The 12,351-nt window shown below is 39.2% G+C and overlaps 1 protein-coding gene across 3 annotated transcripts in view; it reads left to right on the top strand.

Moving 5' to 3' along the window:
- The window catches only part of CASP8AP2 (caspase 8 associated protein 2), a 43,061-nt gene that overhangs the window by 22,292 nt on the left and 8,418 nt on the right, over positions 1–12,351 (top strand). For all 3 annotated transcript variants that reach the window (XM_055087622.1, XM_055087621.1, XM_055087620.1), the window contains exons 5-8: positions 2,114–2,214; positions 2,778–2,852; positions 4,297–4,412; positions 9,521–11,739. In XM_055087622.1, coding sequence (XP_054943597.1) covers positions 2,114–2,214; positions 2,778–2,852; positions 4,297–4,412; positions 9,521–11,739 — 2,511 coding nt within the window. The remainder of the gene's footprint in view (positions 1–2,113; positions 2,215–2,777; positions 2,853–4,296; positions 4,413–9,520; positions 11,740–12,351) is intronic.

Genomic DNA, 12,351 nt, shown 5'->3' with positions numbered 1-12,351 from the left:
TCTCCCTCCCTCCCACCGTCCCTATCCCACCCCTCTCGTGGTCACAAAGCACAGAGGTGATCTCCCTGTGCTATGCGGCAGCTTCCCACTAGCTATCTAATTTACATTTGGTAGTGCATATATGTCCCTGCCACTCTCTCACTTCGTCACAGCTTACCCTTCCCCCTCCCCATGTCCTCAAGTCCATGCTCTAGTAGGTCTGTGTTTTATTCCTGTCCTACCACTAATCTCTTCATGACATTTTTTTTTCTTAGATTCCATATATATGTGTTAGCATACGGTATTTGTTTTTCTCCTTCTGACTTACTTCACTCTGTATGACAGACTCCAGGTCTATCCACCTCATTACAAATAACTCAGTTTCATTTCTTTTTATGGCTGAGTAATATTCCATTGTATATATGTGCCACATCTTCTTTATCCATTCATCTGTTGATGGACACTTAGGTTGCTTCCATGTCCTGGCTATTGTAAATAGAGCTGCAGTGAACATTGTGGTACATGACTCTTTTTGAATTATGGTTTTCTCAGGGTATATGCCCAGTAGTGGGATTGCAGGGTCGTATGGTAGTTTGTACTGTTCTTGATGGTAGCTGTACCAATTTAGATTCCCACCAACAGTGTACACGGGTTCCCTTTTTTCCACATCTTCACTAATACTTATCTGTTGTATTTTTGATGATAGCCATTCTGATAAGTGTGAGATGATACCTCACTGTGGTTTTGATTTGCATTTCCCTGATGATTTGTGATGTTAAGTACCTTTTCATGTTCCTGTTGGCCATTTATGTCTTCTTTGGAAAAATGTCTATTCAGTTCCTCTGCCCATTTTTTAGTTTTTTGTGTTGAGTTGTGTGAATTCTTTATATATTTTGGATATTAACTTCTAATCAGATATATATGTATATAAAAATTGCAAGCATTTTCTTCCCTTCCGTAAGTTGTCTTTTTATTTTGTTAATGATTTCCTTTGCTGTGCAGAAAGAAGCCTTTTAATTTGATATAGTCTCACTTGCTTATTTTTGCTTTTGCGTTCGCTCTTGGTGTCAAATTCAGAAAATTATTGCCAAGACTGATATCCAGAAGCTTACCCCCTATATATTTTTTTTCTAGGCATTTTATGGTTTTAGGTTTTTTAAAAAAAAATTTTATTGAAATATAGTTGATTTATAATGTGTTAGTTTCAAGTGTACAGTAAAGTGGTTCAGTTATAGATGTATATATATTCTTTTTTTATATTATTTATTTTGGTCACGCCACGCTGCTTGCGGGATCTTAGTTCCATAACCAGGGATTCAACCCATGCCTCCTGCAGTGGAAGTGCGAAGTTCTAACCACTGGACCGCCAGGGCATTCCCAACATTTTTTACCATTATAGGTTATTACAAGATGTTAAGTATGGTTGCAGGTTTTAAATTCACGTCTTTAATTCATTTCGAGTTGATTCTTGTGTGTGCTGTAAGATAAGGGTCCAGTTTCATTCTTTTGCTTGTGGCTGTCCAGTTTTCCCAACATCATTTATTGAAGAGACTACCCTTTCCCCATTGTATATTCTTGGCTCCTTTGTCATAAATTATGACCATATATACCTGGGTTTATTTCTGGGCTTTCTATTCTCTTCCATTGATCTATATGTCTGTTTTTATGCCAATAAAATACAGTTTTGATTACTATAGTGTTATAGATTGAAATCAGGAAGTGTCATGCCTCCAGCTTTGATCTTCTTTCTCAAGATTGCTATGGTCATTCACAGTCTTGTGGTTCCATATACATTTTGGGATTGTTTTTCCTATTTCTGTGAAAAATGCCATTGGAGGGCTTCCCTGGTGGCGCAGTGGTTGGGAGTCGGTCTGCCGATGCAGGGGACGCAGGTTCATGCCCCGGTGCGGGAGGATCCCACATGCCGCAGAGTGGCTGGGCCCGTGAGCCATGGCCGTTGGGCCTGCGTGTCCGGAGGCTGTGCTCCGCAGCGCGAGAGGCCACAGCAGTGAGAGGCCCGCATACCGCAAAAAAAAAAAAGAAAAGAAAAATGCCATTGGAGATTTGACAGGGATTTCATTGAATCTGGAAATACGTATTTTAATGTAAGGGTTTTTTTGTTTGTTTGTTTTAGACAGTGCTACCAAATCCTCTGTACCATCCAGAAATTGTTTGGATTTATATGAAGAAATCCTGACTGAAGAAGGAACTGCAAAGGAGGCAACATATAATGATGTATGGATTACCAGAATTTTGAAGGACAGTTACTTTGCTCTTTTGTGGCTCCTGAAATGCAGACATCAGCTTACTATTGAATAGACATTCTGTGTTTGGGAAGCAGCTCTTAGACTAAAAGAATATTTAAGTCAGTTTCTGCCTTCAGATCTGCTTTTTAAAACAATGTTTTCTGGATGCTTGCCTAAATTTAGTTATAATTTTGCTTGATTGAATTTAAGTGTCTGACTATATAAAATCTCAACAAGGAATCAGTGTGATAAAATATTTTATTTTTTCATGATTTATACAAAGTTATAATTTGTCCCAAGACTTCATGCAGGCAAATTTTTTTCTACCTGATTTGAATTTTAAACTTTGGAGATTGAATGTGAAACTAAAGAAAATACATTATTGGTAGGCCCAACTTTAAAAACCAGTAATCTAACTAAATATCTGTTAGTAGAAATAGACCTCATATACCCTTATTTGTGGGTTGATTTGCAAAGTTTTAAATATTTTGAAATGTCACTTAAGCTAAGAAAATAATTTAGAATGATGCTTGATCTTTTTATATCTTACAGTTGCAGGTAGAATATGGAAAATGTCAGCTGCAAATGAAAGAGCTGATGAAAAAGTTTAAGGAAATACAGACACAGGTAGAATTATATTGAGTATTTTATTTTTGCTTGTTAGCTTTTTAAAAATAAATTTAATTAATTTATTTATTTTTGGCTGTGTTGGGTCTTCCTTGCTGTGCGGGCTTTCTCTAGTTGCGACGAGCAGGGGCTACTCTTTGTTGCGGCGCGTGGGCTTCTCATTGCGGCATCGTCTCTTGTTGCGGAGCACGGGCTCTAGGCATGCAGGCTCAGTAGTTGTGTCTTGCGGGCTCTAGAGCGCAGGCTCAGTAGTTGTGGTGCACGGGCTTAGTTGCTCTGTGGCATGTGGGATCTTCCCGGACCAGGGCTTGAACCCGTGTTCCCTGCATTCGCAGGCGGATTCTTAACCACTGTGCCACCAGGGAAGTCCCCGCCTTATCAGCTTTTAAAACCAAAATTTAATAAAATTTTTTGTTAAAATTGAAATGCTAAAGTGTTGGCAGGTTGTAAGGAAACTTTAAAAAAAAATATTAAATTAAAGAGCAAATCTCGGGGCTTCCCTGGTGGCGCAGTGGTTGAGAGTCCGCCTGCCGATGCAGGGGGCATGGGTTCATGCCCCGGTCTGGGAAGAACCCACATGCCGCGGAGCGGCTGGGCCCGTGAGCCATGGCCGCTGAGCCTGCGCGTCCGGAGCCTGTGCTCCGCAACCGGAGAGGCCACAACAGTGAGAGGCCGGCGTAACGCAAAAAAAAAAAAAGAGCAAATCTGGCAAAACATGCATTATTTCCAGTGTCAATGAAACTGATAAAGGAAAACTGCTTGATTTGTTAAATGATATTGACAAATGATCTGCTAGGCTAATTAACAGTTAAATAATAGAGAATTCTTAGAGATTGTATCAGGTGGTTTAAAAGAGAATGGTTTGAGGAGTGAAGCTTTAGAATGGCTGATGGGGAAAAATGGTGATGCCTTAACAACTTTTGCCAGAGAGACATTTTTTGTGATCATGCTGCAAAGTCAGGAATGTCCTGTCTTGTTCTGATTTTTATTTTTTGGTAAAGTTGTTTCTCTTCCTCACCCTCTCTCCCAGAGAGCCAGTCAATCCTCAGTTCATTCTTTGTTCACCTGAGAATTAGTACATTGTTGCAAGTTAAACCTCCTGTTGTTAAATATAATAAAAATTTTATCATCTTCAAAATAATGACCCATTTTCAAAATAATGACTTTTTTTCTTGTTATTTATTGGTTTTTCATTTTGTTTCCTCTTTTAAGCAGTTTCACTTTAAATAGCTTTTCTTTGGCGCCAGTTTTCTTCTTTGAATCTCAGCTTCCCCATTTGTATAATGAGCATCACTGTACTCCTCCTAAGACTATTTCGAGAATTGCATAAGATAAAATATGTGATGTGTGGCATGTAGTTAGCATTCAGTAATCAATAACTATGATAAATAGTTTAATAATCCTGTCGATATATACTTTATTAAATGTATTTTATGATGTTTAGAATTTCAGCTTAAAAAATGAAAACCAATCTCTTAAGAAAAATATCTCAGCACTTATCAAAACTGCCAGAGTGGAAATAAACCGCAAAGATGAAGAAATAAATAATCTTCACCAAAGGTATGATTGAGGGATATGGATCTGTTTGTAAATTACATGGGTAGTGATAGGTGGAATATTTTTAACTTTGGAAAGCTAATGAAAATCATGCATTTTATTAAATATTTAAGGTTTTACTGAAAGTAAGTGACTGATATTCTAATGGTATATTATCATAATGATAGCTATATGATTATTAATAGAATATTGCCACGTACCTCTCTGAATATATTCAGTTTTGTATTACACTGGGATCTTGCTCTGATATCCTCTGGTCCTGAGAAGATGGTGGTGTATGTCATGGGTTCTTCTAGGCACCCATCAAATTACTAAAATATCAGGAGGATGTCTGTGTCATATACTGTTAACAGAAAGCCCTTAAAATATATATATATATATTATAAATATATAAGTATATAATATTTATATATAATATATATAATATATATACAATATATGTATTATACATATGTATTATAAATATATTTTTAAAAACCATTTACTTATTTATTTATTTTGACTGCACCGGGTCTTAGTTGCGGCACATGGGATCTTTTTAGTTGCGGCATGTGGACTTCTTAGTTGTGGCATGTGGGCTTCTTAGTTGAGGCATGTGGACTCTTAGTTGTGGCATGCATGTGGGATATAGTTCCCTGACCAGGGATTGAACCTGGGCTCCCTGCATTGGGAGGGTGGAGTCTTACCCACTGGGCCACCAGTGAAGTCCCTCAATTATATGTTCTTTTCCCTCTTAAATGGTTTTCCTACTTAATTTCTCTCCCTCTTTTGGTTAGGGGCAGTATTTGTCTCCAAAGAATTTCATATCTCTCCTCCCCTTGATAGTCAAACCTCCAAAACAGTTATCTAAACGTTCTGTCTCCATTTCTCCACTTTCCATTTCTACACGCTCTTGAACCCATTCTACTCTGACCTCTTCCTCCAAAACAGCTGTGACTACCACTAAATTCATCAAATAGTTTGACTTCTCATTTTAACTTTTCTTTATACACTATTTGACATAGTTGACCCTCTTTTTTTTAAGAAGATGTTGGGGGTAGGAGTTAATTAATTAATTAATTAATTTTTGCTGTGTTGGGTCTTCGTTTCTGTGCAAGGGCTTTCTCTAGTTGTGGCAAGCGGGGGCCACTCTTCATCGCGGTGCATGGGCCTCTCACTGTCGCGGCCTCTCTTGTTGCGGAGCACAGGCTCCAGTTGCGCAGGCTCAGTAGTTGTGGTGCACGGGCTTAGTTGCTCTGCGGCATGTGGGATCTTCCCAGACCAGGGCTCGAACCCATATCCCCTGCATTAGCAGGCAGATTCTCAACCACTGCGCCGCCAGGGAAGCCTGACCCTCTTTTCTTGAAATAGTTTCTCCCTTGGGGTTTCATGATTCTTAGTTTTCTTCCTAACTTGAGATTTATTTTTCTGTACTTGGCTAAGTTGGAATTCCTTAAAGCTCAAAACTATGTCCTTTCCTTTCTCTATCAGTATTTTCTTATGATGTAATCTTAACTTGTACTAGTCAGTTCCATTTATATGTAGATACTACTTCACATCTGTACAAAATTTTCAAAATTACCTCATCCACAACAGAATTTAAGATTGAACCCCTTCCATTGTTCCTAGCTCAGTGGATTCCCCATCATTTATTCAGCTGTGCAAGCTAGAGTGACTGAGGGGTGGAATGACCATTTAATGTATTGCCCAAACCAGGGTACTTTTGAGAGTAGAAGGAGGGGCTATTAATAATTACACTGACATTGCTTGGCAAACTGGGACATGTAGTCACCCTGCATAGGAGTCATCATTGACACTTAGCTCTTGGTCATCCTTCAGATCCAAATTCATTACCATGTCCTTTTGATTTTTATGTCTTTATGATCTCTCAAGTTGTTAATTTCTCTTCCATTTCTACCGTTGTTGCTGCCCGTCACCTCTCATCTGAACTGGCAGTAGTCTTTGTGCTCAAAACTCTGCATCCGCTCTTGCTCTTTCCAGCCTGTGATTTTTCACTTCTCCATAGTAAAGCCACGGGATGCTTTGTAAAGCACAACTCTGGACATCTGTCACAGAACCACCCCGTCCCACCCCTTTTCTTTCCTTTTTTTTTTAAAAAATGATCTGTTTATTTATTTATTTTTGGCTGTGCTGAGAAGCTTGCAGAATCTTAGTTCCCCCACCAGGGGCTGAACCCAGACCCCAGGAATGAAATGAGAAGCTGGGGAAAGCTTCTCATCCTAACCACTGGACCGTCAGGGAATTCCCCCACCCCTTTTCTTGATTAAAACACATCAGTGGCGTCTCATCGTTCTTAGGATAAAAGATCATAAATCTTAACTTGGTCCACAGAGCTCTTCACCGTATGGTCCCAAACTACTTTTCAGGCCTTGTCTTCAGTGTTTGCCTTTGCCTAGGTATCATAGCTCTAGTGTATCTCCTACATTCTTTCAGTTTGTTGGGTGTACCATGAGCTCTGAGTTGCATGAACTGTTTCCACTCCCTGAAATGCTCCTCTCCTCTACCTGCAAAATACCTACTCATCTTCAGGTCTCGGCATAAGCATCCTTTTCATGCGGGACATTTGTCTGTTCTCAGTGACTAGGTCAAATCTCTTTTTTGTAGCTTCATTTACACTTGCAGTTTAAAAAATCATGAATGGGATCACTTAATTAGTGTTCTTCTCTTCCACTAAACTGTAAACTTCATGGGAGCAGGAACCATGTCTTTGTGTCCTCACCATTTATTGAGTATCTACCATGTGCAATAAATGTTTAAAGAGTGAAAGAAGATAATCCTCTGTGTGGACCATATGATATTATAAAGCATTTTAGGCCTTTTGAAAATAAAGATGGTTGTGTATGTTTACTAATCTAAATCCCACAAGGTTCAACAAGTATAAGATTGATTCCTGAAGTGTTGGGGAAATTTTATATATATTTGAATCTTTTAGGGGAGGGTTGTAATGTTTGAATAGAGTAAAAATTCAGAGAAACTGGGTGAATAAATGATGTGTTATTTCATTAGTTTGTTATACGTGGTTATATTGATACATTAATAAATATTCTGTCAAATATTTGCACTTTTTTTTTTTTTTTTTTTGTGGTACGCGGGCCTCTCACTGTTGTGGCCTCTCCTGTTGCGGAGCACAGGCTCCGGACGCACAGGCCCAGCGGCCATGGCTCACGGGCCCAGCCGCTCCGCGGCATGTGGGATCTTCCCGGACCGGGGCACGAACCCGTGTCCCTTGCATCGGCAGGCGGATTCTCAACCACTGCGCCACCAGGGAAGCCCTGCACTTTTTATTTGTTAGCTTCAACTAGTACTCTAATGGTAAATGTTTATCTTTTTTTTTTTTTGCGGTACACGGACCTCTCACTGATGTGGCCTCTCCCGTTGCGGAGCACAGGCTCCGGACACGCAGGCTCAGCGGCCATGGCTCACGGGCCCAGCCGCTCCATGGCATGTGGGATCTTCCCGGACCGGGACATGAACCCGTATCCCCTGCATCGGCAGGCGGACTCTCAACCACTGTGCCACCAGGGAAGCCCAAATGTTTATCATTTTGCTGAAAGTTCATTTTTAATAAAAAAAATGGAAATATTGATATAAGATAAAAATTTTAAATTGTAAATTCTGGGAAGTGTTTAATGCGGAGGTTTATTTTAAAATAATACTTTTGGGACTTCCCTGGAGGTCCAGTGGTTAAGACTCCATGCTTCCACTGCAGGGGCACGGGTTCCATCCCTGGTCGGGGAACTAGGATCCCGCGTGTTACATGGCGCGGCCAAATAACAACAATAACAACAACAACAAAAAAAAAAACAAAACTTTTGATAGTATTTTATTTAGTGTGGAGTTACGTTAAATGTGTATTACGAGCTCTGTGGGCTAGAACTATCTTTTAGGACCTTACATTTTAATAAGTATGACGTATGTCACATGTGTGCGTGCTTTGTTGAATGGGAGTCCTTTGTTGGTTAAATGTATTGCAGACATCTTCTCCCATTCTGTGACTTGTTCTTGATTCTTGATTCTGTTCCAGGCCTCTCCTTGGTTTGTAGATGGTTGCCTTCTTCTGTGTCTCTTCATAAAGTCTTTCCTCTATACATATCTCTGTCCAAATTTCCCTTTTTTATAAGGACACTAGTCATATTGGATAAGGGTCCACCCTAATGACCTCACTTTAACTTGATTATCTCCAAAGACCCTGTCTCCAAACAAGGTCACTAGTTTGAGGTACTGGGGATTAAATTTTGAGGAGACGCAGTTCAGCCCGTAACAAGATCCACATAAGGTCTACACATTGCCTTAAGTTGTATGTCTCCTGTGTCCTCTTGTTTTATAAAAATCTTCCCTTATTCCTGAGACTTTTAAGTTTTGATGTTCTCTACACATTTAGTACTGATTAGGCATAGATTTATGGAAATTCAGGGAAGTTATAGAAGTTCAGGAAGATGGCTACATTATTACAGAAAGCTAAAATGAGCTATATTTACATTTTATTTTTAGGAAAACTGCCAGTTTTCTGAAAACCTTAGGAGCTATTTTAAACAATAAATACCATTCCTCTAGGAAAGAATCACAATTCTATATTCCTTTTTCTTTTTGCACAGTATGTAACACTTTAAGATGGCTATTGATGCTTTGGCTTTTACTGTGGGGTTGTATGTGAAACAGAAAACTAGGATAGGGAGCTACATAGAGTCGTATTTTGATCGTCTCTGTTCTCCAGCAAGATTTCACTTTCCCTTATGTTTCAGTTGGGCTAGAGTGAAGGCAAGAAAATAATGTCACTTGTTCTAAAAGAAGTGAATTTGTGGTTAGTTTGAGAGTTGTGCACCGGTAGTGAAGGAAATCTGAAAGACATTGGCAAGTGCTGGGATAGAACTGAGAGGTCCTCCAGGCTTTGTTTGAGCAAAGCAAATGAAAGAGAGTTCCTTGTTTTAAAAACTGGCTCATTTAGTTGGAAGCTGGTAAATTCTTACTACTCATTCTTTTATACAAAGTAAAATTAGTTTTGCCAGTATGTGGGCCCCCCAGTTTTAAAGTGTATCACATGTGATTAAACCTTGGATTATTAAAAAGGAATTAACCTTGTTTTTTTGGTGTTAATTTCTATTTCTCAATAGATTGTCTGAGTTTCCACATCTTCGAAATACTCATAAAACTTCAAGGACACCAGATATAGTTAAAACAAAAGGTCTTAAATCCAGATCTCTCCATTTGGATGATTGTTCAAAGACTGATCACAGAGTGAAAAGTGATGTTTCTAAAGATGTACATTATAGCACTTCACTGCCATACCTCGAAAAGGAAGGAAAATCACATTCTGAAAAAAAGGGCACTTCACATTTGCCTACATCTGTTGAAAAACACTCCACCAATGGCATTTGGTCACGTTCCCATTATCAGGTTGGTGAGGGTAGTTCCAATGAGGATCACAGAAGAGGGAGGAAAGATAGTAGATATAGCCAGTACTGCAGAGGGACTGACAGAATACGAAAAGACTTGAACACTAGCTGTGGTGATGGTGAACCGAGGAACATAGAGGCCAGTCAGAGGCTACAAGGACGTCCTGAGAAATATAGTAAAGGTGAACCAAAGGCTGAAAGCAAAAATTCAAAGTTTAAAAGTAACACAGATTTGGATTATAAAAATGAACGCAGTAGCTCTTCTTGGGAGAAAGAAAGCCCTAGAGACAGGTCACACACTCGACTAGAATCTCAAAGTGACAAAAAACTCGAAAGACCAAGTGAAAGATCACAAAATACAAATAGAAAAGAACTTAAATCACAAGACAAAGAAGAAAGGAAAGTTGATCAAAAACCTAAGTCAGTAGTAAAAGACCAGGATCATTGGAAAAGATCTGAAAGAGCATTGCTTCCTTATTCCAAGAAGGAACTAGCAAAATCTTCTCATAATTCAAGTAAATACCATCCAGGAGAGAGAAGAGGCCGGGAAGATAGTAAAAGAGACAGGGCTGTAAGTAATCATAGTTTTCAGGAAGGAAGATGCCTGTCCTCTCTCTCAACGAATAGAACTCACAAACACGTTGACTCCAAGGAAGTTGATGCTGTGCACCAATGGGAAAATGCACCTTTAAGGGTAGAGAGGCATAGAACTGAAGATAAGCGGAAAAGAGAACAAGAGGGCAAAGAAGAAAATAGGCATATGAGAAACGAAAAAAGAGTACCTGCAGAACATCTGCAGAAGACAAACAGAGAGACTAAGAAAACCACTTCAGATTTAAAGAGACAGAATGAGCCAAAAAATGATAGCGGTGAAGTCTCTACTAATGATGTTTCTGAAGAAGTGGATCATAAGGAGCCAGCAGTTAAAGCTGAGAATGGTTCAAATGAAACACAAAACAAAGACTTAAAGTTAAGCTTTATGGAAAAATTGAACTTAACTCTTTCTCCTGCTAAAAAGCAGCCTGTTTCTCAGGAAAATCAGCCTAAAATAACCGATTCTCCCAAATCTAGTGACATAGGTGATTTGGAGTCCTTGGTGCAGGCTAAAACTGTGACATGTATTCCCTCTGTCAGTGAACACATCACAGAGGAAACCAAATCAGAGTTATTGGAACCAAAGGATGCTCTTACAGCAGCATCTGAACCCACGGCCAGTGTTTCAGAAAGGAAAATAGAAGAAGAAGATAGTTTGTTCATTAAATCTGTTGCAAATACTGTGCATTGTGATATGCCCATTTGTGGCACAGAGATTTCCTTCTCGGCATCTGTGGAAATGCCACAAACAGAATTGTTTCCATCATCAACAGAAATGGAACAGACCATTAATGGTGCCAGGGCAGCAGTTCCTGTGGTAATGGACACAGTACAAACAAATGTTTCTCAAAACTTTGGTTTGGAATTGGATACCAAAAGCAACGATGACTTAAATTCTTGTAGTATTTCCGAAGATACAGAAATGAAGGAGGATTTTTCAACCAAAGTGACCAAATCCAATGAAAGCATTTTGCAGCCTTCAATTGAAGAAGCTGGCATTTTGCCAACAGTCCTTTCAGAAGATGGTAAACCAAACCTTGAACCTTCTCTTGTAGATGCACCACTGGTTGAGAGTAAGTCTTGTCACTTGGAGCCTTGCTTACCTAAAGAGACTCCTGAATCTTCACTTCAGCAGACTGAGTTAACGGACCACAGAATGGAAATTGGTGAAGCAAACTCAGTATATCATGACGATGAGAACTCAGTTCTGAGCATTGACCTTAATCAGCTGAGACCTATTCCAGAAGCCATCAGTCCTCTGAATAGTCCCGTGAGACCTGTAACAAAAGTTCTTAGACTGGAAAGCCCATCTCGAGTTCCATTATATAATAACAGTCATAAAGGTAATAGTTTATATTATCTCCTATAACTTATATTTTTGTGAGACTGTAGAATATGTCAGCAAGATGAATCAGTGCTTTTAATTTATTTATTGATATTTATTTATTTTTAAAATTTTTATTGGTGTATAGTTGATTTACAATGTTGTGTTAGTTTTAGGTGTGCAGCAAAGTGAATCAGTTATACATATACATATATCCATTCTTTTTTTTTTTTTTTTTTTTTTTTTTTTTGGGATCTTCCCGGACCGGGGCACGAACCCGTGTCCCCTGCATCGGCAGGCGGACTCTCAACCACTGCGCCACCAGGGAAGCCCCATTCTTTTTTTTTTTTAGATTCTTTTCCTGTATAGGCCATTACAGAGTATTGAGTAGAGTTCCTCGTGCTGTACAGCAGGTTCTTATTAGTTATCAATTTTATGTATAGTAGTGTGTGTATATGTCAGTCCCAGCCTTCCAATTTATTCCTCCCTGCCCTTATCCCCGGGTAACCATAAGTTTGTTTTCTACATCTGTGACTCTACTTTTCTTTTTTTTTTTTTTTTTTTTTTTTTTTTGTGGTACGTGGGCCTCTCACTGTTGTGGCCTCTCCCATCGCGGAGCACAGGCTCCGGA

The sequence above is a fragment of the Physeter macrocephalus genome, chromosome 10, assembly GCF_002837175.3.
Source record: "Physeter macrocephalus isolate SW-GA chromosome 10, ASM283717v5, whole genome shotgun sequence".
Lineage (NCBI taxonomy): Eukaryota > Metazoa > Chordata > Mammalia > Artiodactyla > Physeteridae > Physeter > Physeter macrocephalus.
Note: the sequence above shows the minus strand (reverse complement) of the source record. Positions and strands in the feature narration are given on the sequence as shown.